We start from the raw sequence: 26,694 nt of genomic DNA, 5'->3' as shown, positions 1-26,694 counted from the left end.
GAAACAAAGTGGTACTGAAAAGGCAAGAAATTTGAGGGAGCAAAGACATCATTGTTTTTTAGCAGAGGAGCATAAATTAAACAATTTTGTTTCTTCTGAAGGCAATACACCACACAGCTCAATGCTAACTTGGTGCACCCAGTGTGCATAATAAAGTGGATATCGAGAGGATATTTTTTTGATTAAATGCTTGCTACAAGCAGTCAACATCCACCTACATGCATCAATACTTTTCATTCAGCAACTAGCTCTAAATCCTCAGATGGTTTCTGCCGTATGGCCTCTGGAGCTCTGGTTAAACAAGGCAAATTAACATAACTCAGCATCTCAGAGACAATAAAGCCCTAGGCCCATTAAAGATGCAGGTTTTCTGGCTGCATCCTTTGGTTAAGCTGTGCACATCGTAATAGAGCCAGGCTGTGGACTCTCATGTCCTTGAGGCTGCTCAGAAGATGTCCTAATCGTTGGTGATGCTGTCCAATGTGGAGCTGGCACCAGCCCTGGGGGGACAGCTTGATGCCGAGCAACACCACACGATGATCCCCCACACCCATCTCCTCCCTCCAGACAGTTCCATGCCAGGACTCATGAGAGATTGAGACAGCCTGGGGTAATGAAAGACAACAGCTCTGCCTGCCAGACGAACTGCTGGCATGGAAAAAGGCCGCAATGGGAGAGTGTCCGTGCCAGCTGTGGCTCTTTGACATGCTGCACTCTGCTACCTGCTGCATCAGAATTGTACTTCATTTGAAGACTGTCATTTCTGTTCCAGACTAACAAGCCATTTTTCTTTTTTTTTCTTTTTTTTTACAGTAGGGACAAAAACAAATGCAAACAAATCTTTAAAACTGATTTCATCCATTCTTTCTCAGCTTACATACAATGCCTTATCATAATAGTCACAATCTTTAACAAATTACATTTTACTAGAGTAAAAGAGCAACATTTTGCATATTGTATTGTTTTGCGTGATGGACCAAAACAAAGGGATGCACTGACGTTGAATGAATAGGAAAAAAAAAACATATATATAAAAATCCATGCAGGGTGACTTTGTAGGTAGCCCACTGCAGTACTATACAGACTCATCTTATGCTACAGTTATAAACGTTTAGTCTTTTTGGGCTTCTTTCAATTTTAAAGAGACTTTTTTATACCTTCTTTTCAAGGATTTTCAGTTGGATTCAAAACTATTTTTTGGCCCTTTCCAACCCTTAGCTTCATCTGCTCAGCCTAAAATAAAGAAATGTGCTATTAAATAGTCAAACATACATTTCTTTTTAAAAAAATATATAATTAAAAACAATTTAATATACAATTAAATTATCAGATGTAGAATAAAACAAGGTAATGAGGCTTTAAATTGAATATATCGTTTTGAAATATGATGATAAATAATTGAATGTGAGCAGCACCAGCTTTCGTGGTATAGGATGGTGGGTGCTCACACAGAATTCAGCAAAATCAACGCTTGCTCCACTTAATGGCTAACACCTGCTTATGACCTGTCAAGAACTTTTCAGAGAGCAAAATAAGTATATGAAGCTGTCGTAGCTCACCCATTGTGCAAAACTATTGACTCTAGTTCTCTGTTTCAGAAAAAGGCAGCCAATCAGATGTTAAGGTTTCTATGAAAGTGATCATTGTCCTTTCCAATAAGTTTGACAGTTTAAATCATTTCATTAAGAGTCTGATGGGGAAAAATTATTAAATTAATAATTAAACAGATTTATAAAAAATTACTATTGTTATTATTAAATGTCATGATTTAAAATGTATACTTAATCATTTAAAGGTATATCAAATATTTAATTTTACATTTCATAATATATGGTCAGTGGTGTCAAAAGTACCCACATTTGTTACTTAGGTAGAAGTATAGATACTGCAGTTTAAAAAACACTCTGGTAAAAGTAAAAGTAAAAGTATCAACTTCACCTCTTTACTCAAGTAAAAGTGAAAAAGTATGTGCTCCAAAAACTACTTAAAGTATAAAAGTATAAAGTAACCTTACAAAAAACAGCCAGATGCCACTATATGAATTGAAAGTTACATTTTTCAACTATTTCGAAAAATTCTTTGAGATAGGGCCAAGGATGAGGGAGGTTTTTTTGGTCTCCATCTCACGATACGCTCTCGCCTGTGTCCGACCTTTCAGACATTTCATCATCTTTTTCTGAATCCGAAATTGTAGCATGGCATAGACAATTCACATTTGCAGTTTGAAGAACACCTGCTTGCTTTTGATAATTTCCTTTGGCGTCAGCACAAATTTGAGGAATAGCTAACCAATGAGTGTTTGTGTTATACAGTATGACTCATCCAATTACACTATTTTCCTCTAGATGTGGATGGCGCCAATGATCTGCATTGGATGGCGCACATGATGTGAAATAAAGATTTATAAACATTAAACCAGAGGTAACCAATTAAAAATCAGTGGGGTCAGAATAAAGAAAATCATCAACCAGTAAAGGTCAGGAGACATTTTGAATGATCTGTTACTTTAAACAGAATTTAACACTGAAATAAAATGAGGTATTTATGCATACATTTTATACACTGAATTTTTAAATAAAGAAAAAAATGAAATTGCCAAAAATGGCATCCTTTGCTATCTCAGAGGAGTTGACACTTGTATGACTGTATTCCTGTATATCTATCAAAAGTTAAATGACAAGGTTCAGCAAATGCAAATTCTGCCTGTAAAACAATGGCAGCGCAATTGTGGCTGTATGATCTGAAGCCTCATTTGAAGCTTTTAAACAGGCTTTTGAAAAACTTTGATAATTTGCTGCTGTAATATTATAGATTTTTTAGAAACAGAAGTACAATTATATAGCATTCAATATTGTAAGAAAGCCCACACTGTTTCTGAATAAATACAATATTGTATGAGTTGAGTTCTGTTCCGTTTATGTCTCTTTCCTTTTAAGTATGAAATGTCCCATGCTCCTGAATGCACCATAGCTATCTGACCTTTGTGAATGCATCACTGGTCTGTAAACGCTGTGCTGTGTAGATGCAAGTTTGATTTTCCGCTTAAAACAAACCTTTGCAGTTTCCAAACTCATCACTGTTTAATGTTGTTTGTGAATAACAAGAGACTATAACTAATAAATCAGCCGTACCTCGGACAAATACTTTGATTTAATGTTGTTCATTACACCCTTTACTTTTGTAAATGAATCTGCCAAATAACCACAATTTCTTTCCCCAATGAGAGGAATATTTAAACGTTTTTATCATTAATATAACAACAAGTAGTTCCATTGGTCATATTTTAATCCATTTTCCTCGTTGATATGCAGTTGTACAGAGCGAGGCGCGCTCCTGCGATTGGGGATGCATATCTCAGCAGGGATGCACTTTTCGGCATAACACTGGACCACGGTCCGCTAATCCGTGACCTCTGCATTAAACTGAAGCCAAGAGTAACGAGTAACGGTTGTTTTAAAAATGTAAGGAATAGAAAGTACAGATACTTGTGTGAAAATGTAATGAGTATAAGTCAGAAGTAGGAAGAAAAATAAGTAATGAAGTAAAGTATAGATACCTAAAAAGTAATTAAGTACAGTAACAAAGTTTTTGTACTTCGTCACTTGACACCTCTGTATATGGTACATATACACTTTTAATGATGTATTAAATAAATAATAGCACATTTAAATATTTAATTGTACATTTAATTTTATTTAATTTAATTTTGCATTTCATTTGTTCAAGGTACATTTATTGATTTTATAATACATTTGCATTAATTCATTTTATTTTGTCCTCTTTAAGCATATTGAAGATCAATTTGGTGGATACATAGAACGGAACCGAGAACCGAAACACGAGTTGTTGAGTATGAGCGCGAGCTACGAGAACGAGCAGAAGACTGCTGCAGTGTTTTGGTCACATGTGGCAGCAGCATTAGTAAACTGCATAATGCCTCTTTAAGACAGAAGAGTTGATTAGTAAACAAGAAGCAGGTGTTTTATTAGAACTTGGATGCTGCTTTAAGGAAGGAAAGGTACAGAATTTGAATTGAATGGAAGAACTGGCTGACACAGCGTAAAAGGAGGAAGACTATAGATGCCAAAATATAAAAAAATAAATTCGAAACACGTAACCTAAATCCAAAGTGTCTTTGCATTAGGAAGGTTATGTGTTTGCAAATCTGTTGAATTTTGTCTATGTTTAGATGATTGTCTAACCCTTCATTCACCCCCACATTCCAAAACACAAGTTAACCTGCATCTCCTTTTAGTTAAGCCATGAATATTCCAATCAGAAGCCAGCATGGTGCTGCAGGATTAGCTGGAGTGTGACAGCATACAGAATATAAATATATGTTTTACACAGGCTTTAACCATGTGTTGCCTGTCAGCACAATTATTTGAAATGTATGTGTCTTTGCATGACACACACTACTTTAGCTACTCAGAGCTCTTCCTCACAGTTCCCTTCCCCCTCAGCTAGGATGCATTTAAAGAGGACATAAGCGTGTGCACTTGCAGTGTTCATTCATGTTGACGACCTTGATAGCAGGTGGATGAACTCCCAGGTGTGTCCCAGTTTTAGAGAGAGGATCATAGGCAGGTGGGACCTGGACTGGGCTTGATGTTTCCAGATTAATGAGCTTTTCCTTGCTCACATCAGCTGCTAGGGCTGCTGGCCGAGCCAGGCTGGAAACAGCGACAAAGCCCTGGCACACACTCGCTAGATTCATTTATATTGTAGCAAAAATGTGCCACACTGTTAAGCCATGCCAGCCCCATAGAAAATCTGGATAAGGAAGAAGGACTGATGTATTGTTTATCCTGTTATAAAAAAAAGTCTTAGGTTATTAACAGTAATTATTCCCAAACAACAGGCACAAAAAACCTGTGGTCTTCTGCTGGTAAATCTCCAAAGACTTGCCTGGCTAGGTTTAACGTGAAGGGAGACCACTGGGACTTCTTAGCCTATAAACATTATGAGACACTCAGCACTGGATTTATGTGTGCAATAAAATCATCCAAATAAGATATGGGAATGGGAATATCCTAATAATGGATAGAACATGAGTTTAAACCCCTCCTGATTTCATAATTTTGAATACCAGGACCTTATACCACAGAGACAAAAATAACACACACTTCTGTGGATATAAGTATGTGAGAAAGAGAGATGCGGTGTAGATGAGCAGCAATCGGACCCAGCTTTGGGATAAACAAAAGTTGACCTAAGTGACCTCCCTCATTAGCAGCCCACGGTGGAAGATGGAGCGGGGACGACGTGTGCCGTGGAGTTGGTGGTGTGTGGGTTGGTGAGCGACTACAGAAAGCAGCACATAAGTCGAGAATGAGACAAAAGAAAATGATAAAATGAACCCTCTCGCGACCCCACAAGCAGAGAGGTACTGGATTTACGTGGCCATTATCTCGGCTCCTCGCTCCACTCTGAGACCAACATTAAATATTCCTCAACTCATTTTTGTTTGCAGATAAGAAGTCAATAAAACATTTGCTATTAATGGGAGATGCTGTTAATGGCTTTATCTGTTTTCTTTATCAATATATTTAGTTAAACGTATACATAGAAAAAAAAAACTCTTAAAAAAAAGACTTACAGTATAGATATGATAGAGGCACAAATTATTAGTAAAAGCTGGACAATATTGTTATCCCTATAATCTATGAAAGTTTGCAAACATCAGAAAATCAGAGAAAATTTACTGACCTCCCTGTCCAGGCCGGCTGCCACAGTAACAATGTCTCCCGTCTCGCTGTTGATGGTGAACATATTGGGAATTGGACTTTGAGGAGTCTGTGAAAGGATCCGATACCGCACCATGCCGTTAGCTGTGGTGGAGTCATCCGAGTCCCTGGCTGTGACTTGCATCACAGAGGAGCCTATGTGAAGAAAGATAACAGGCAATGCAAGATGGTTTTGAGTCTTGGTAAAAAGCATTTAACCCGCTAAGAATTTCAGTTTCTATACAAGCTTTAATTTCATTACTGACTTTTTGTGATAGACCAACACTAAGTACCAAAAAATTGCTGAATCAAACTAAAAAATGACATGATTCTACAATAATTGGCACAACCTTTAATATAACCCCCGAGAGTGTTTGTTTTCAGCCCCCTCACTTGTTTGTAGATTCAACATTTGGGCTATGCCTCCACCACCCTCTCACATTTAAAATTTCATTTTTTTGCCCTTTCTTCAAAAGAGTTTAAGCTAGTGAGATCATGCCATGAAAAGGGAAAGCAGCTGGTTTTCTTTAGAAACTACTTGTTTGAATAGATGTCTCATTCTGTTTGTGTATAACACACATGCTTTATAGTTTTGAGCTTTTGCCAACACAGCAAGGCTTCGGTTGTCAAAGAGATTTCAGATTTCACATGGACTTCCTGATTAAATAAAGGTACAAACAAATGAGGATTGTTGTCAAGCTTGAGGATGACAATCTGTCCGTCTGTTTTGAGGTAACTTACTTTCTTTTAGGATGGTCCTGTGGCATCAGCTACAACCAGTCTTTATCCCTCCTTAAGACCACATTGCAACACAACGGCTGCATTGATAGAAGTTTTAAATGTCACTTAAAGGCATTGGGTCTTAAACTCCTGTATTGCCATAAATTAATGTTAATGCTGCGTTTCACACAATTTATCACTCCATATATTGGAAAAAGGTGTGGTATTACCTCCTTGGTTACTCTGTGTCATTTGGCAGTCATAAATCTTGGTGCAAAAAAATAATAGTGGGGGTCCTTAGGGGTCCACTCTTGAGCCACTTTTGTTTAAAGTCTATATCACCACAGTACACATTTTTCAGTTTGTCCATAATATTAATGAGTGGATTGTCCATAAATGTCTCCATCTTAATTAAGATTTAAAATCAATTCTGAGCTAGGAACCTGGGTTTGGTCTTAAGCTTGAATCAAAATTGTGGCGGCAAAACAGTCCATAATCCAAAGTCATTATAAAAAAAAATAAATAAAAAAAATAAATAAATAAAAAAAAAATATAGTAATATAAAGCATTATAAAAGAAGAAAAAAAAGACATTGCCAGAAAAAAAGGTCTAATGTCACACAGGACACAGCAATACTGGTGCATGTCTTTATTTCTAGTATGATGGATTATTGCAATAGTGTCCTTAGTGGTCTCCATTGATAAATCAGTCAGTTTTTCTTTTCTTTTTTTTTTCTTTTTTACACCACAACACATTTAGGATTTAGATCAATATCTAAGATCAAGGTTTAGTTATCTAACCTAAGTACCAGCTTTTATGCCATATCTACTATATGGCTTGCAGCAAGGTGTAAACAATATTTCGTATGATTTACTTCTAACATCGTTCTGTCACTCTTCCATAGAGGTTGAATTTGTGGACTACAATAGTTGCCCTGTCCATATATTTTCTCCCATCACAGCCATGAGTCTCTGCTCCTCTTCCAGGGTTAAATTGACCTTTTGGCTACTTTTCTGATTTATGCTCTTCAGAGTTTAGGTGGACAGCCATGTCTTGGTATGTTTAACGTTTTGCAACACTCGCTCTATTCCCATGTGCTATATTAAACATCTCTCCATTGTCTGTACCCTCTCATCCTTGGAGGGTCAGAGGTGCTTATCCTCAGCAGTCAGTTGGGGAGAGGTGGGATAAAGGTTGCCACTTCAGCAAAAGTTAACACAGAGACATGCTGCAAATGTGCACATATTAATTCCTAGGGGCAATTTAAAGTAACCATTTCAAGTTGTAGTAAAGTTTTTGTAAAAGAGAGGAAAGCATAGTAGGCGGATAGCCTACAAGTAGACTGAACAGCTTGGGATAGTGTTTCAACACCAAACTCAGCTTTAACCATCTCCACGACTTTCTCCCTCATCCCCATGCTTTGTCTTAGTCTGTTCAATGCCGTTTGTTTACTAATATTATTTAATAAATGTTTGAGCCCTTCGTCGAACAGCTGGGTTTATAGAGATTAAATCACACAAAGGGGAGCTCAATTTACTAATTAGATTACTCTTTAAGGAAGCTCCTGCACTGGATTTAATGAATACAAATGCAAAAACCAGTTGTAAGCTATTTTGAAATGCATTTCTCATTTTCCTTCATTTTAATCATAATGTACAACCTTATGTTGCTCACACACATTCCAAATAAACATATTGAATGCTTATATTTTAAATAAAACCTTATGAGGGCTTCAGAACCTCATTATTATTAGTGAACTTAGAGAAAATTTCAAAGGGAATGACTCATAAATAAACTTCAAACAAGTCCAACAGACCCTTCAAATAGCTCTGACATTTTCTGTTCTGGAAAGCAAACCTTTACAGACATAGCAGATACAGAAAAAAGTGTGAGAACACAAACACCAAGCCTATTAAATAAGCTCCTATTTTAAGTTACACTTATTTGTTCTCTATATGTTTCAAGCAGAGCGAAGTAAAGTTTCCACCTCTGCAAAGGCCATTTAGAAATGAGCAGCACAGAGTCTTCCAGCATTTCAACCTTCCATTATTTCAGCCTTCCATGGCATTCGGGCTGCTGTTAATGCTTTGATACTCTCTCCCCATTTGTCTTGGAATCACAGATAAACACTGTCATTTAAGGCACACAGCACAGGGGCAGCAAGATGGAGGAAGCGTTTGCTGACAGTTCTGTGTATATGTGGTGACAGAATCTATGTACATCTTCAATTATTTCCCAGCACATTTATGCATTTGTATGCATGTGCTTGTTTGTGTCATCTTAGCATGTGGATGGTGAAGTGGGGGTTGGGGGAGGGGGCTGCATCCCAGAGCAGAATTATTGATTTGCACGAGTTTGTCCACTGGGCTCGCAAATGCGACCAGGCAATTAGGAGCACTTTGTGCTAGAAAGAGGAGAGATCACCTCGCCTCTCTCACATGGCTCTGTGGAAATGTCACTTTCCATCAGGCGGCCATTTACAGCTGCTGCTGCTAAGAGGAAAAGGAGTGTCAGTTCGCTGGAGGAGGAGAGGAAATAGGAGAGACACACTGCACACTGTACTGTAAAAAAAATGTAACAGATAAAATTAAAAGTATCAAATAAAACCATTTTAAGTTGCTTGCAGTGCCTTGTAAAAATTGTCTCAAACCCATTACATTCATCTGAACAAAACGGTATTCAACATTTTGAGGTAAAAGAAAATTGGAAAATGCTTTGTACATAAAGATATAAGTAGAACTATTTACATTTGTTTTGAGCCCACAGTCAATGCTCATTCAAACAGATGTAATTAACCTGCTCTTTTAGTCAACTTTGATGTGCTGTTTTCAAAGGGGTTTTTGGCAGGACCAAAGCAGGTAGGAGAAGCAAGGAGATGATGTCACTTCAAAAATTGGTTAGGGAAACAGACATATAAATGTAGACCTTTTGCATGGTTCAAAATTATTGTAGATTCCAGCAAAGGCAAATGGCAATCGACAGCTTCAACACTGGGAGAGACAGTAGAAGGAATAACAAGCAGGTGTGGCAATTGAGTCAAATAGTGGAACGTCTGAAAAGAGAGACCCGGGGGAGGGAGAGACGGAGGGAAACCTGGAGACCAGATTCACCATAAAAGAGTAGATCCACCAATAAAGAATGAACTAAGGTGGAAACAACGGAAGAACATGAACAAAAGCAATGAACAACAAATTCAAACACCAACCAAGGAGGATCATAATAGGACCTGTTTTGCTCTCCCTGCTAAAGAAAAAAGCATCCCCACAGCATGATGCTGCCACCAACATGTCTTTTTTTCTAATCAGTGATGATGTTCTGTGCAGGCAGATGCATCTTGTGCCTTTTTTTTTGCATGTAGGCCAAAATGTTGCTCTTAACTGACCAAAGTACTTTGTTTCATGTATTCGAGACAAATGACTGATGTAATGCTAAGTGTTGCTAATGTAGGGTTGTTTGGTGTTTTTATCTTTTTATGCTGTAAAGCATTTTGAATAATTGCTTATGGTGATATGAAAAATATTCTTGGCTTGCCTTCTTTTCATTTTACAACTGAGCACCTCTCTGTCCTGGTCTATAACATGAAATGGCACGTCTCGAGAAAAGTTCTGATTGCGGTTCATATTGTAAAAAGCTTTAAGGCTGTTACTACTGAGTGTACTATTAGCAGAATGTGGGTTTGAGTCCCAGTCGCAGCAAGATTGTATTTGGCGTAAAAACTGTGTGGCGAGTCCTGAATGTGCCAGGAGCCCGTACGAGGCAAACAAATTACTCTGTGTTCTTTAAAAACTGAGTAAAAGCAGAAATAAGGACATGGGTTAACCCATGTCAACTATAGCCACGTTTTGGACAAAGTCCTACATAAAGTATTCATTAAAAAAAATCTCACTCCTTTACTCTCCAACTTAAGCTTTACAAAAAAAGTTGCAGAAACCATCTTGGCTGATTTTAGTGGCAGGTTCCTTATTAATTTGGTTGCGTCACATCAAAGCATTTAAAATAAATTACACAAATCACATCAGGGCACGCAAGTCTGGTTTTGCTTCACGACCTTTCAAATCACCAACAGGAAAGATGCAAAGCAGCTGCTGGATTCATCGCTGACTCTGTGGCTCCCTGTGGGTCTGAGCGCTTAGCTGGGGTCTCAGCTCCTGTAATTGGGTTTCGTTGGCACCATCATTCCTCTGACAGCCCGTGCGGACAGGATAATTGTAGCCTCAAATTCTATTTCAAACTTCATTAAGTTTCAAAGCAGGATTTGTCACTTTGACCAGCAAGCACAAGAAGGAGGTCTAAGAAAAAAACTGGAAAAAGAAAAACAATTACAACACATGGGGCTGTGTCAATATATAATGAACTTTTCCAGTCCACCCTCTATTGAAAGATATAAGCAAGTATGTTTGTAAAGGGAAAGGATGAGGCGGACCACATTTTGGTGCTGCTTCCCTTCATTGCAACACAGAGGATGCTTCGATATTATAATAGGCTACTCTCAGGTCCAGAGAGGGGAACAGTGTGCATGTAAAGGTAAACTGAGCCTGCTTAATTCCAATTCAATTTGAGCACTAATTCCAAATCCTAATTGCTTTTTCCACCAAAACTGCTGGACCAGAAAATTTGTCGCCGTTGGTCGTTTTGCACATGCAACTTCTGATCACCTGCAAAGTCTCTCCTGTCTAAATTCCAATCAGCCTGAGTCAACATCTGCTTCCAAATGAGATAGAAGATGAAGAAGAAAGTGGATATAAAGAGTTAGAAAGAAGGGACTGGAAGATATTTTCCAAAACAAAAATAAAAGGAAAAAATGCACAGAAAGTGAAGAAAAGTCATTGTGAGGAGAGGGCTTATAAGGACCATTAAAAGGAGAAGTGCAAAGGGAAGTCATGGAGTGAGAGGGCATGGGAACGAGTGCATGAGTGGATAATGCCTCTCATCATTGGAGAGAAGATAAAAGGTTTATCTCGCAGGGGAAAGAGTGACCATGTTCCAATGAATAAAAAGAAAAAGAAGTAGAGGTTGGGAGGTTAGAAAAAGGTAAAAGGGAAGGTTAAAACCCAACAAATCTTTTTGAAAGTGATAAGAAGGACATCAGGATTTCTCAGGCCTAGTTGCACCAGAAAATGAACCAGAAACCACTGGTTCATTTTTAAATAAGGAAACTTTTGCACTTAATAGTCTTTACTTAGTCCTTTTTAAAAGCTAACTTTTCTTTTTTGCAACAGGTGCAACCAGCAAGCCGGAACATGCTATCACCATCTAATTTAAGTATTTATGCAACCATAACCTTTTTACTTCAGCAGCTTTGGTTTCAGGTTTTGTGAGAACCGATCGTTATATTGTGTTTAAAGCACATCTGATATATTTTGTGCTTTTGTCACACTCGATTTTGGACATTTTTTCCTTCCTTTTAACACCTTGAATTGCTCTATTTCTCACTCACTGGGTGTATGTGCAATATATCATGTCTAGTAACAGGGTCTTATAATAAAATGTGTACGTAGAAATAAAAATGGAACAAAAAGAAAGAGTAAAACAAAGAAATATTATGTATTTCCCCAAAAGGTTTGCTACAATCCATTTGGAAAACCTTTGTTTACAACCAGAATGAGAAGCTAGCATTCAATTTATAAAGTCCTAGTAAATAACAGGGCTCCCTTATTATTCCAGTGGTTTCCTCTACAACAAGGTGAATGCGAGAATAGTATTTCTTTTTCTATGAATGATCTGTGAAGAATATCAAGTGAATGGATTACATATTGATACCAAAGAATGGGTACAGAAGTTTACTCTGACAGAATGGGAACATTAGCTGAAAGAACCACACATTGCAACCAAATTATGCAGAATAACCTTTAGTAAGATTAAGGTTATACAGCAGGTACAGATCCTGCCAGCTAAGAACAATGCACTGAGACTATGATACGCACAAGGTCACCAACAGTAAGCAATAACAAATTGGAGGAATCTTGTCTGGTGCAAGAAGCATGCCATTCTGTGGCAACATTAAGATGTAGTGTTGGACTTTCTAAACACAATTAAAGCATGGATCCATACAGCCTTGTGTCAATATTTGCAGCTGCTTCTAGTGGTTTACTTGTCTGGAAAAAATGTTTCTGCACATTTTGATCCAATCGCTTTAGATCCAATCAAACTTTGTTTAAACGCTTGAGCCTATAAAAATTATGGTTGGACATGTCCTGGACCTGTCTATCAATACAGTGTACCCATACTCTTACTACTAATATTAGTCAAAAAATGTTTTCTTGATTATAACTATGAGTTAATAGTGCTGCTTTGGCTGATCAAAAACCAAACAAAAAAACCCAGATCTCTCACTAAACCACTTTTGAGATGTAGTTGAACTGGACACCACGGGTCAGCAGAAGAGAAGTCTGCAGCAACTGCCTAATAGCCTCATGCAATTTTGGATAAATCTTTTTTTTCACTTGTTGCCCATAGACTGCTGAAGATAGGCACCAGCCCCACTGTGACCCTGACAGATAAGTGGAAGGAAGGATGGATGAAGACACAACTGTCTCTTTGTCACAGTCTTGGTTCTGTTATGTTTTCTTTTCATTTATTTGTTGCCCTCTGCTGCCCTCTTGTGTTCTCCTTTTTCCCTAGCTCTTTTCCTGTTCTGCTCTGTTCACACCTGCTCCCAATCTGCTTGTTAGTCCTCTCTTTGTTCAGTCTCTCATAAATACTCTCTCTGTGCAATTCTTCAGTGCTGGTTCCTTGTCTAACTTCCTCTAACTCCGTCTCTATCAGTCTTCCTCGTCGTGATAGTTTTCCCCTGATGTCTTCTTGGTTTCTGTTTAGTTTGGACTTCTTTCATGTTTTGATTTTTGGATTCCTGCCTCAATTGTTTGTTTACACTTCATTAAATCATCAAGAAACTCACCTCTGCCTCCCTGCCTCTGCATTTGGGTCCACAAACCTCAACCCAATCCTGACACTCTTTATATTCAAACAAAACAAAACCATAAGTTAGTTTAGAAATCAGTGCAGATCCATGGTCAGCACGAATGATTGTCTAGTAATCTGAGTTCAAAGTCTATTGCTGTAATTGCCAAAAGGTGATTAATGAACATAAAAGAGAATAATTTACATTTTCATGCGTGTTTTTTTTTTTTTTGGTTGTGACTGCCTTCCTCTATACTAAAGTCTCGGGATGACAAAAGGCTTCACTTTGATTCATTGATTGCCACTGACTGCTCCCTAAATCATTTCCTTAGCACAGCCAGTGATAGAGCCAAGTGACTGAGAACTAGCAAGGCAGAGAAATGTAGAGACAGAGATGGAATTGGTTCAAAAGTCAGCTATGAAAACTGCAGCGTGCACTCACTTTGGATTCACTCCGGATGACAACATTATTATTTATTGCAATAATTTCTGGGACAATTTATCATCCAATGAAATTTTTCATTTTGACAGGCTTAGGTGGTCATTTTTAAAACTTTTACTACTACGTTGTGTATCCCTTTTTCTCCATAGGACCACGATATCTCACAGAATACACACTATTTTGTCTTTATTACAAAACAATGTTAACTTAATCTTGCTGGATTCAGGTAATTAGCAGTTACTGTACCAAAAAAACAAAAACAAAATGGTGGGGTACTGTAGTTGTTTCCTCTACAGTAAGTCATTTCAAGCCTCCATCTCCAATTTAACCAAATTATGTGTTTTTTCACCCAGTTAGGTCAATCCGCCATTGATAGAGCATAGGTCTTTTCCACAAAGGTCCTCTTAAGGATCTCCCCAGTGATTTTACACAAGGGGATCGAACAACTTGTCATGCTAATATCTTTTTCAATACATACTTTAAATATGTTTAGGTAATATTTTTGACTGACAAAGCAGGAAAAATAAGTCCACTGCATGAGACCTTTATCACAACAGGGGGATGAGATCTTAGTTTCTAATTCTTACATTCCCTCACGAGTGAGTGTTCCTGCATTTATGTCTCTGTATTTCAACATGCGTGGCTCTCAGGCTCCCTGGTGACAGCCATGCACTGTTAGATCCTATTGTATGTTCACCAAGCAGAATATTTCATAGAGTATTCTCCTCACTGAGCTCTGTTCTCATATGGTACATGGTTTCTCTCTCGCTTTTCTGCTCATTACCTGGTATTTGCTATAGCTCAAGTCCTCTGCCACCAACCAAGCTTCATCTACAGTTTCTATACACTTAATTTGCACTATACAGCAAATATACAAAAAAAAACAAAACATTGAAATTGTTGCTTAATCAATGTTATGAAATCAGGTTTTGGGTTTTATAAAAATAGAAAATAAATAAAAACAACAAAAAATGAAACAAAACAAGAAATCTACAGTAGTGTAGTGTCAATGAATAGATATATCATGATTCAGAATGACTTATTCTCAACTTCCCTTAAGTTAGAATGAGGATGAAATACCCATCAACATTTCTGTTTGTGGGTATGAAAAAAAAATGTTATGGGTAACTGCAGGCTGCAGAGGCTCATAGACGCACATATACTGCCTGAATCTCAACGAGGTGCTGTCAGAGTGGATGAACCGGCTCCTGACAGGAGGCTGGTTCAAAAACGGGAGGAAAAAAAAAAAACAGCCAACATTATACCCAGAATCTGTTAAAGGCTCAGGGGCATCAGACTATTTACAGCTAGCTGCCATCTCCACTGGCAGGGAAACGTGACTTGTCAGAGAATAAGCTAGATGTAAAATATCAAATTAACCTGGACAATTCAAGGATTTTTGGAGGACTGAAAAAAAAAATAAATAGGACACAAGTAGGTTGCATTAAGAAATAAGCATAATTTTTGTTTAAACAAGTGGAGAAGAGAACCAGAAATGAGTCTAACCAGATTAGGGAAACTCATTTCACCCTGATAAACAGTTTTTTTTGTGGCACAGGAACAGAGTTTAGAGCTATTTTCTTTTCAGAATACTAACCCCAGCAAGTTGACACCACTAAATATAGCTGCTCACATGAGATGTTAAACGTTACCCATAAATGAATCCTGAGTGACCACTTGTTATTGCACCTCAGCGGCGTGTTCAGCATGCAAATAAACACCCAGCCCATGTCACACAGCCAGCTGTCAGCTGAGCAACAAAGTGCTTGTGACAACAGCGACATGATCAATAGTCTTTAGCAGGAAGACATTTCGTAATGGTTTTGCATTTCATTGGCATTCACTGGGAAGGTTTTAAGCTAAAAGCTTTATGGTATTTCAGTTTATTGTCACTACCTGTCTGCAGACAAAACCCCATGAAATCAGTGTTTATTGATTAAAAGTTTCTATTATGAATCAGACTCTTCAGACTGAGTTGAATAATATAAAAACAAAATACTGAACATACAGAGAGACACATCAAATATAAATCTAAGGTCATTTGTAAGATAACTCCTCTGCTAAACACATCTTGACAGGGGTACCAGCAACTTTGACTCTAGGCTTTTTGTAGTTTGCCAGCAAGATGGACACATGCTGCTCATTTCCTTTTCAATCAAATCATCAAAATTGCATGCTTTCCCGCTGCTGTGCAAAGAAAAGTGTAATTCCATTTTGAGAAAGGGTATGAAGTATTTGACAACTGAAGCTCCGTGAAGGTTAGAAAATTTTGCATACAAATAAAAGGAGTGCAAAAAGAAATTTGGTTCAAATCTTGAAGGTTTAGACCTTCCTATGTCGAGTTTGCACTTTCCTCCCATCCCTGGATGTGCATTTCATTCTGTGCCCTGGCTTCCTCCCACATAACTTTCTAGCTAAGGTTACCTAGTGATTCATAATTGACTTTAGGAGTGAGTGCACATGTTTTTTTTCCTCTGTGTTTTGGATTCTTGTCTGACTACAGCTGGGATAGGCTTTTCACACAGGATTGCCTGGTCAGCTCACTGTCTGTAAAAAACAGGATGAAGTATTGTTTTGGCCTTGGTGCTGGCAGCTGTGGTATCACCTATTTTCTTCCCATCAGTGCGCAGCCCACATAGTGCCAGCTATAGAAGGTAATAATCATGTCCTATTCTGTGTCAACAACTCAGTACTTAGTGTTGTGTTTGTGAGAGAAGAAGACAAGATGGTGAAATTTTGATTCGGTTCACAGGGCTTGACATTATCTTGTAACAAAAACCAACATTTCTGGATCTTTATCAGAAAAAAATACACATTTGTTTTATTACAAATTATTACATATACTTTCTATATGTTACATTACCTACAAAAATGTGTCTAAGAGAATTCTGATCAATGCACAGCTAATTTTTCAAAGCAGCAAACGCCAACTACTTTTTTTCGAAAAAAGCTTTGGTAAAAACTTTGCTGCTTGTGTATTGTAATGATAAATAAAGAGGTGATCCTTCAACACTGAATGTCTTGCTGAGATGCAGTGATTTCTTTCATATCACATTTATGACTAGAATTTTCAGAGCTCTATACTTTTTGGAAAATGTCTAAATTGCACAAAGAAAAGCTTTCTACATATAGGTTATTTTTTTCTGCAGTGATCGGATTTAAAGCTGAAACCTGCAAACTAAAAACAAGAGAGGAAAAAAGGGCAGGTGGGTGTATACAACTTGTCTTAAAGAAGTCTCAAAATTTACATCCAAATATTTTTTTTTTTCATTTTTTGTTTTGCACACTGATTCAGACTTTGAAAATAACAAAAATAATTAATTTTCTTTTTCAGACTGTAAAGGAACTTGTGTTGTAGAAAAGACCTTTGATTGTCCTAAATATTTCAATATGATTTTTGCTTAGTATGGTACATTTATCAAGCAAAGTTTATTTTTGATTCAAGTACTTCGTCTGCAGCACTTTACAGACATTTGGCTGTAAAAATTCGAAGTTCTCTACTGATTTCTGTATCAGTGTTAGAATATATCTATATATTTTCACCCAGAATATATATACTGTATGAAGGAATGTTGAATGTTCCATTCTATTTACTATATTATCTTAAATTATGCAATAGCAGTACACAGACCATACAACATTAAGAAGTAGTGTTTTAGAAGTTACTTTTCGTTAAGGATTAAAAATGCACCTAAACCACTGCTTCAGCATTCTTTTTTTTTTTTTTTTTAGGTACTTCTAGCTTGCCCCATAGATCTCTGGTTATTCAGAGCAGTGGAGGTTGAATTATTTTTTTTTTTTTCCACTTTAAACCACATACTTGCTCAATGGCTGCAAATGCAACTAATATTATAGACTGAATCTGAATGCAGATGAGAACAACTAGAATTGAATTGGTATTTATGTGATTGATCTTAAGCTTATCCAATTTTATGACTTGGCTAGTTATATGCATTCATAAATAAAATCCTTTTTTTAATCGGTGAATATGTTGAGATAGCATTTATTGTGAATTTGTGTGATGCAAACAAACTGGGAAGAATTAAATAGACAGTAAGTCAGGGAGTTAGCATGAATTATTTAGAAAACATCCCTGTGCTTCCACCTCTGCTGTTTACGCCCATCACTTCATCTCCCCGCGCCAGGAGCGATCTTTAATTAACCCTTTCCCCCAGGCCAGACTGAGATAAAAAAATGTCTGCTAAATCTGTCTGAAACTGTTGGGAGAGAGAGAGGGAGAGGCAGAGATGCACTCTCTCTGCACCCCCTCTTGAGAGGGTAAAACGATGCAAAGAAGAGAGCCCTTAGCTGCTGGTTTTGATCGCTTGCTCTCATTTTAGAGCACTCTTTTGAGGAGTATTGTCCATCAAAGGGAGAAACCTTCTGTAAGATCTGGGTTAAAAGATGAAGGTAAGGAGAATGATAGAACAACACAGCATAGAAGTTCTGAATTCAAACAAAGCATATCTCTGAAGAAGCTCCACCATCTGTCTCCTTTGAGGCAACATCACACAACAGACATACTGAACCCTTGCATAAAGATAAAGATTTAAGACAAATTTTCGTGACATTATATGACAGAGTGCTTTATTTTATAGTATGCTAGTTAAGCTTGTAGTCCAATCAATCAGGAGAACCAGATTCCTGTTTGTTACCTTGACATCTTTACAAACATAATCGTCTTAGTTTAAGATGAATTCCTTATTTATCCCTTATTAGAAATATGTTTTTTGCTTGTAATACAGTAAAAACTACATTTTTATTATGTTCATTTGCTGCTTAGCAGTGGCCCAACCGCAACAGATAAAAAATTGAGGACTTTTAAACTGGTCCTGCTTGATGGTTTAATCCCATCTCTCCCTGTGGAACATCTGTTCATGTTGATAAGGGTGATCTCCTGGATGTTTTCCCCTTTGATGGCGTTCTCACAGTGCTGGATATGAGAATGGGTTGTAATGCTTTAGAAAACCTTTGATATCTTGGTGTTTAGATGCTGCAATTGATACCAATATGGCATAACATATTTAGTGGTTTTGGCATTTATATACAGTACAAAAAAAGGAATGATCTGGATTTTTTATTTTTCATTCAGAATAGAGGGAATACGTTGTCATCTTTCACCTAACACTTTCAACATTTAACATTTCAAACAAACAAGACAAAGAAAATTAATAGTAATTTATTATTTTCAAATTATCTTTGAGATTACAAACTTCCAACATATGTTGACACTGAACATGGTGGCTAAGGTATTGCTTTTCTTTTAGATTAGAAAGACTGAACAATAAGAGGAGAAACAATCGGTTTTAGAAATATGAAAATTATAAAAATTTACGAATTTTCTAAATCCACTTTTGTGGGGGGGTTTTTGTACAAAAAGTGGGCAAATGCAAAGCGGGTATCTGTGATATTTCTATAAACTACAGAAATCTTGCAATGAAATTTCCTCTTTGTAAAGAGTTTTTATAAAACAGTATAAACTGTAATTTTTTGTTATTCAAATGACTGCTGTGGAACATCAGCTGATGAATTCAGATTAGAGATTATGTATAGATGTGTGGTTGCATTTGACCTCTCATTATTTTTTGTGTGACAATTATTAGTTTAACACAGTTGTCTAAGTTAAAAAAAATACTTTTTTCATTGATTTTGCATTTTTATTTTTGCTGATTTTTTATATTACTTGCAATAAATACTTATAAAAATATTTGAATTAGTTTGATAACACATTTTCATATTGGCCATTTTATTTGTAAAGCAATTATTGTTTTCTAGTTTTCCCACCATTAAAAGCACCCATGTTAACTGAGTTAGAAGCTCTATAGAGTTAGCATATGTTTGCATGTGTCTTACTGCATATGCCTCACCTCTTACTATTAAATTCTGGGTTCGACTCTAGCCACTGGTGACTCTAAGCAGGATCATTTGAGCAAAGAAAACAAGAGAGTGGGAAGTGTTTAGAAGAATGATTGGATTGAATATTTCTTCATGTAAATTATTAAAATATGCAAGGATATGAAGAGAAGTTTGGCAGGTCCTAATGTCTGACTGTTTAAGTATTAAAGTATTAAGAGTTATTATCCTAAAGCAGATGTAACTACAAGGGAGAGGAAGCACTCCAATACAAGCTTGCATTTGGACACAACTTAAAACTGTACTAAACAAAAAAGAAGCATAATGAAACAGAAGTTAGCCTTCTGGCCACACCTTCAATTGATGTAAAAATGCATTTGAGTCAGACAAATCATAATAGTTTAACTTTTGTTTGTAAATTCTCAGAGCAAATTTTATAAAAACTACAACTTATGTAGTAATGAATAATTCATTGATTTTCCAACAAAGTCATTAAAAAACCTTGTGTAATGTTTGTGCTTGTTGGTGAGTAATTATGCGTTGGAGATTAATTAATATTCTTTGAAGCTTCCGTGCTGTTTAAAACTGCTGCAGGCATTAGGATATGTAGTGGGAGATAATTGTGTCCAGCAGCATTGCGTTCCAGTAGCATTGCTGTAAAAGCATCAGCAGGTTGCCAGGATTTAGAGAAAGCCTTTTGCCCAAGGAAAGACTGGAGAGGTTTCATGTTGTTTTAAGTCTTGCTGAACACAAGTCTGTAAAGCTCAGAGGTGATCTTATGAAGCTTTGTTACAGAAAATACGAAAGCTTTTAAAAAATAAAGTCATAATAATAAGGGCGACTAGGAAACAACAATGGAAAAAAACGGCATAAAAAAGAAGTATAAAAATTGACGACTATGGACTAAAAAATAGGTAGGGTGCTATGGGAGTGATCAAATCAAGTATCAGAATGAAACTTAATAGTTATTCATTTCTGAATAAGATGTCTTATTCAGAAATGAATAACTTAATTCATCAATAAGATGTCTAAAGTCAACAATCTGAACCCATCTAGACATTAGGGTTTGATTCTCCTTTATTGTTTTATTTATTTAAGTAATTAACTATCAGATTTTAAGCTGGCAGACAATAAGTTATTTCACCCGTGGCTAATAAATGATAAATAGAATTTTCATAAATGAGAACAAACCGATAAGATCTTTTGCAGTTTGTAAGCTAATTTAAAGTTGTCTCATAAAGGGAGCACATGTCAGACTGCCAGTGAAAGGTCAAGCGGTTCAATGTGGCTTTATTTGGCAATATTTCACCAATGAGGTGATGACAGAACAAGAAATTAATTAGTTACATTTCAAAAACATTTACAGCATTAAAATTCAAATAGGCATCTGATCATAGACCACTTTGGACCAGCAGAATAAGATGTCATGGACTCACTTAAAACAACAATGCCACATTAAATCCTACATCAGAGAATAGAAATAAGTCTGATCAGGTAAGTACCATATCTGCAGGTGTCAAAAGTACTCACAATCTTTACTTGGAGCTCTAGTGAAGGATTTTCTTTTTCGAGGTGGATCACCAAATAAGTGGTCCTTCTAATTGTCAGTCATTCTGGTGACATGTTTATGTAAGGCTCTCCTACATGCTCATCCCATTAGCTATCTTGTTCTGCACAGGCGTATGTATGTGGTGAGCTATGGTTTTAGTCACTGAAGCTCACCTTTCTCACCGTGATTTTTTGCAATTTGGCCGAGGGTCCTAAAAGAAAATGTGTCAACGAAGTGTATGAGAAGAAGAGAAAGGCCTCAGAAGAGGCAGATTTATCTCGGAATGCTTTGCGCAGAAAGCTTTCCTTGCAAAGCATTATGGGATTTGCTGTCACAGCAGCCCGCTTTCGCCATAGGCTGTCGCTACCCAACAACGACGAATAATAAGAAAGAGGACACAGGGACCATGCAGTGGAGGAGCAGTAACCTGACCAACAGGGGGCAAAAAGCAGTGATCATATGTCCGAACATAAGTTAACTGAGTTTGCTATAAAGTCCACTATATTGTCCCCGCTACATATAATGATTGAGGGATTTAGGGGTTAGAACGGACGTTTTAAGACTGTTAGCTTGTATGAGCTATGAGAACAGCAACTTTTAAACAGAGTGTGCATGAAGAGAAATGGGCTCCTGCATGCTCTTCCATGCATTCAATAGGCATTCCCTCTCAGAAGTGGGTACAGGGTTGTGCATGTGCATTTTTTTTTAAAGTGGAGAGGGCTGGTATTTAAAAAAAATTGGGAGAATCCTCCCCAATACCTTCAAGTAAAAGTACAGATAAAACTAGTAAAAGTAAAAATTTAACTTCTTTACTTAGGTAAAGTTAAGAAAAACCTACAGGTTTTACATCATACTTAAGTAAAAATATTAAAGTTTTACATAAACTGATACAAAATAACTTAGAAACTTTTTATCAGAAACAGTTATATAGACAAAGAAGAAGTTAATTTTCATATTCTGCTCACTGTTAAGAGACCTCAAGTCAAGAAGTCTCGTGTAAATGTGCCCTTCTGATGATCAGCCAGAAGCTTTAGTAGACAGCAGGAAGGCTAAAGGCTGGGTCACACCATTTGCTTCCATCTCTGGAATGCTCTTATTTCATTTTTGTATTGTTACACTGATTTGATTGCAGTACATCTAGAAGGGCTCATTCTACACATACAGTGAAGAAAAACCCCAGGCTGTGTAGGGCTGTCAATCAAAATACAAAAAAATGCCCTATTCAATGACCGCCTTGCGCACCAAGCTCTTACAATAGAACAGGTACAAGTATCTTAATGCAAACAAAAAATTAATGGAAAATATCTTTGAAGAAATGAAAATGCATATAAAACCAAGAATGGAACGTTTTATAACTGCATGAAAAAACAAAAACTGCATAAGGGCAGGTAAAAGGTGATTGTCCGAGAGATATGTAAAGGTTTCCAAATTCTTTTCTTTCATAAAGAGAGGAGAATAGAGCCACACATGTTTGTTCTTTATGATGTCTAAACATCCTTGATGTTCCAAATCTTTACTTTTGTTTAGGCTCTAGAAGATTGCTATTTCACATTCTCTATTTTTCTTCTAATCATGAACTCCTGTAAAGTATAATTTTTTATTGAAATGCTTTATTGATTATGTATGTCCTAGTCTGACTCACTTGCTCTATATGCAGTGTGCTTCCAAATGGGGCAAACCAGGCTGGTTTATGTCATGATTCAAAGATTTTACCTTGCATTTCACCAAAGTGGACGTGTTTCACTTTGCCTCTGTCTCTTCTTGTCAGACTCATTGCATTGCTGCCAAATTGCTCCATATGTCTAACCAAATAGTTCAGGCATCTATCTTGGTCGGAGCTACAAATGCACATTTGCAGAGGAACGTACTGTATGTAGTCTGACCAGCAACATGCAATTTTAATAAGCTCAATGTAATAAGATCTGATTAACTGGATTACAGAAATTTACTTTCATTTATGTTTATTATATGCAATTCATGTATACATTTTCAATTTGGAAAAGTATTCTTTTGAAAGACTTAGACAAGGGGTATGTAATAATCACAATCCAGAAAATTCAGAGAATGACTTATTTTACAGTTAGTGGTGCTAGCAGAACAATTCACTGGCAAAAATTTATTTTGTTGAATTGTAACACCTTTAAAGTACCTGTCCTGCTCTTTATGCAATCCCAGTCTGACTGGTGCTTATGAACTGGGATCAACAGTGCAGAAAGATGTTGGTAAGTTACTTCAGAGGTGGATAAACCAGGCCCAGAATGTAAAATGCCTGTACAGATATCAGTTCCAACCATTTGCATTTCCAGCCACAACCCAGGCTGGGAGCTAATAATCTGATTAAGTGAACTGGATGAAAAAAACTAGGCGGAGTTTCTACTTTCTAGACCCTAATTCTCCACCTCTGGTTACTTAAGATGTGTAATTTTATTTTCTTTTTTCCCATATCAGGATAATCAGACTATCTGGGAAATACATTTCAATTTCCTATGAATGTCCCTATGTGGGCAGATTAATACAAAGTAAGTTTGCTGTCAGAATCATAAATCAAGCATTCTGAGAAGATGTTTTGGGTAAGATTATGTATTGTGAAAATGTTTTTCTTCTGACTATTGCACCAAGATTTGACACCTAGGAAAGCTGACATAATTTACAGCAGTAACTTTACTGTTTCTCTGAAGTCTCTTCCTCATCATTTCCTCTGTTTCTACTGTCTCTACATCAGTTTTAACACCTATGAAGCAGGCAAGAATGTAAATGTATTTAGAAAATGATCATTACAATAATTATTATCAATTTGCACTCTGTAATAACTTCCTTAAGATATGGGTGAAGCTAACACTATAGCTGACGCTGCCAATGGTTTATTCATGTTCAAGTAAAATATGTGGATATGAAGATGTTGGTTTTGAATGTTGAATATTCAATTAAAACATTAAGACAGAATCAGAAGAGCTAAAACTTTATCTTAGAATTTCTAATATGATGGTGGACTGGTTAAAAAAATTAAACCAGACTTGACTGTTATAACCTTAGTAAGAATTAAATTCTTCTGGTCTTGGTTGGATCTTGCCTAAAGTTATGATTTGGAAATTATGCTCTTTCAAAAAAGATTTAGAAAGAGTCAAAGTCATATTTGAGGTTAATAATGTACTTCAACACGGATTTGTATCTCAGATGTGGCCGTGTTCTTAAACTGCAGGGAAGGAATCAGAGCCGTAGGGTATAAAAAGCAGGTTCAGCAAAAACGTGAGCCAATTAACTCCAGGTATAAACTAGGCACATGTTAGATGAGTAAAATCTTAAGGCTTAAATAGCCCAGGAAAGAAAAAAAAACATAAAAAGAATCTCCTTGAAACCCAGTTGGAGATGAATCACAAAAGCTTCTTGTTTTCTTTAACTAAAAAGGCAATTAGGCAAACACATTGTCTTTTAAAAAAATTTAAATTCAGCAATTCAGGGAACAATGGCTCAGTAAAAATAGAGACAAAAAGGGCTGAACTCGTCACTTACGCTATTCTCTTTTTGACACCACACTCATAACACCTAACAGAGTGTGCTCCACAAACAAATAGTACATGGCACAGACGGCTCAATGAAAGGGAAGGGCAATTACTCTGCTCATAGAGGGATGCGTTTCTTGTTAATAAGAACCACAGATTTCATTCTGTTGGATACAAAACTGTTTTGTCGTTGTCTGCTCTCGTTTTAAAGCACGCAGAGAGCCTCAGATTGAAAAACAAAGGAAGAAGCTTTTGGAATGTCTGGTTGCCCCAGCTAATTAGGAGCTCTGTAGATAGACCCACGCTCCACCGAGTAGAAGACAAGAACACACAACCCCATACTTGTTCATCCATGCACACACTTCCACAACAAGCCTTCCTATATTGTTTACAAATCCCCCTGAGATTAAACTTCGCAGCAGAACAATATCTGATTGCTATGAAGACAAACATGGGTCCTTGGGGTCTGATTGCTACAACATGGGCTCTTCCTGTCAAGACGTGAGAAATACTTGAACATTCAGCTCATGTCTCTGGTCTTGAGCTGACCACAAACTCTGCTGCCTAGCAGTTCAGGGAGAAGAGTCTGCATGTCTCCATGGTCCGCAGATTCTGATAATGATGCATGCAGCCAGGACCGGCATGCAAACATCTCAGGAAGTCAGCTGTTTGTGAAATTACTCAAATCCTCATGCCTGGTTTTCTAAAGGAATGATATGACAACATTTGATTGGGGAGATTAATAGGCAGGATCCTTGAGTGATAAGAGTTCAGGCATTAAAGCAACTCAAAACATTTTTCTTCCTGCAATTTGTGATATTAATTAAATATAAGTAATCCATTAAAACCTTTTAGTAACTCATAAATCACCCAATAGTCTGCTCCAGCTGGATTATTGCATTAGTAATCCTCAGCAGAGAACAGCTTGAAACCACACAGAAGTATTAGTTGAAGTGATTATTTTTTTATGAATTAATTAAAATTGATTTTAATTTTAAGCCATTACCTTCTAGGATTTAAAGGTATTTCATGGCTCTGTGCGACTCCGACAACTACAAATAAAGTTGAGTCTGGGTACACCGAGTTCTGTGTGTAAAAACAGCAGTACCTCCTGTTCTGTGTCTGATGGCACAGCGTTATGTGCTGTTGTTGAGCATGTGCTTTGTTCTGAGAAACTCAATAAAATGGAGGAAATATCATTTATTTCATATAGATTTCTTGCAGTGTGATTGAATCAGGACTTTTCTCGCTTTGATTTTTGCTGGATTAAAAACTATAGGAGCACACAAGCTGCATGATTAAATTGTTCGCTATTATAAAAATGTTATATAAAAAGACTGTTTATGCTTATCATATTAAGGTGCATAAAAACATATACAAGCTTTAAGTTTGTTTTTTTCATTGAATTTTTTAAGGGAGCCTTTTTTCAGATTGTCAATCTGTTCATTTTGCACATAATGTAGATGTATGAAAACTTTTATCTCTTTAGGACAGTTTTTTTAGTTTCATCATGTCTTAATTTGTGTTGACCATTGCTGACTGTCTAAGAGTCTTTTTAAAGGAGCATTACAGTAGTTCAGTGTGAGTTTGGGAGTTGGGAGTCCTCTCTGCTTTGTTTTGGTTGTCGCTCTTCAAAGTTTCATTACATAAGGTTTTAATTTAATTCCAAATATAAATAAAATCCATGTGCACAAGCATGAAACTGTATTGTATTTTTTTCAAAACATATGGTTATGAAACCGACAGGTCTGTATTCAGTTTTTTTGGTATAAAGTTGTATATCGTACAGACCGACAGTAATTAATTTAATCTCAATATATGATTATGTTATAAAAATCGGTTTATTTTTCTGGTAACACTACTTCTCCTTAGAGAGCACAGTAAAAAAAAAAAAACACACCAAAAAAGTGTGTTTTTTATGGTTTTAATAAATAAGATTAAAGTTTGAGCTTCTTTTTTCATTATTTGGCTGAAAAATCGAAGAGAAAAATAGAACATTGGTTC

General features: G+C 36.7%; 1 protein-coding gene across 2 annotated transcripts in view; it reads right to left on the bottom strand.

Annotated features, from left to right (window-relative positions):
• Window positions 1-26,694, bottom strand: part of LOC107095872 (cadherin-4-like) — a 332,712-nt gene that overhangs the window by 42,672 nt on the left and 263,346 nt on the right. For both annotated transcript variants that reach the window (XM_015392232.1, XM_015392233.1), the window contains exon 8: window positions 5,710-5,882. In XM_015392232.1, coding sequence (XP_015247718.1) covers window positions 5,710-5,882 — 173 coding nt within the window. The remainder of the gene's footprint in view (window positions 1-5,709; window positions 5,883-26,694) is intronic.

Source organism: Cyprinodon variegatus, unplaced genomic scaffold (assembly GCF_000732505.1).
Source record: "Cyprinodon variegatus isolate N-32 unplaced genomic scaffold, C_variegatus-1.0 Scaffold580, whole genome shotgun sequence".
NCBI lineage: Eukaryota > Metazoa > Chordata > Actinopteri > Cyprinodontiformes > Cyprinodontidae > Cyprinodon > Cyprinodon variegatus.
This window is presented reverse-complemented; position numbering and strand designations above follow the sequence as displayed.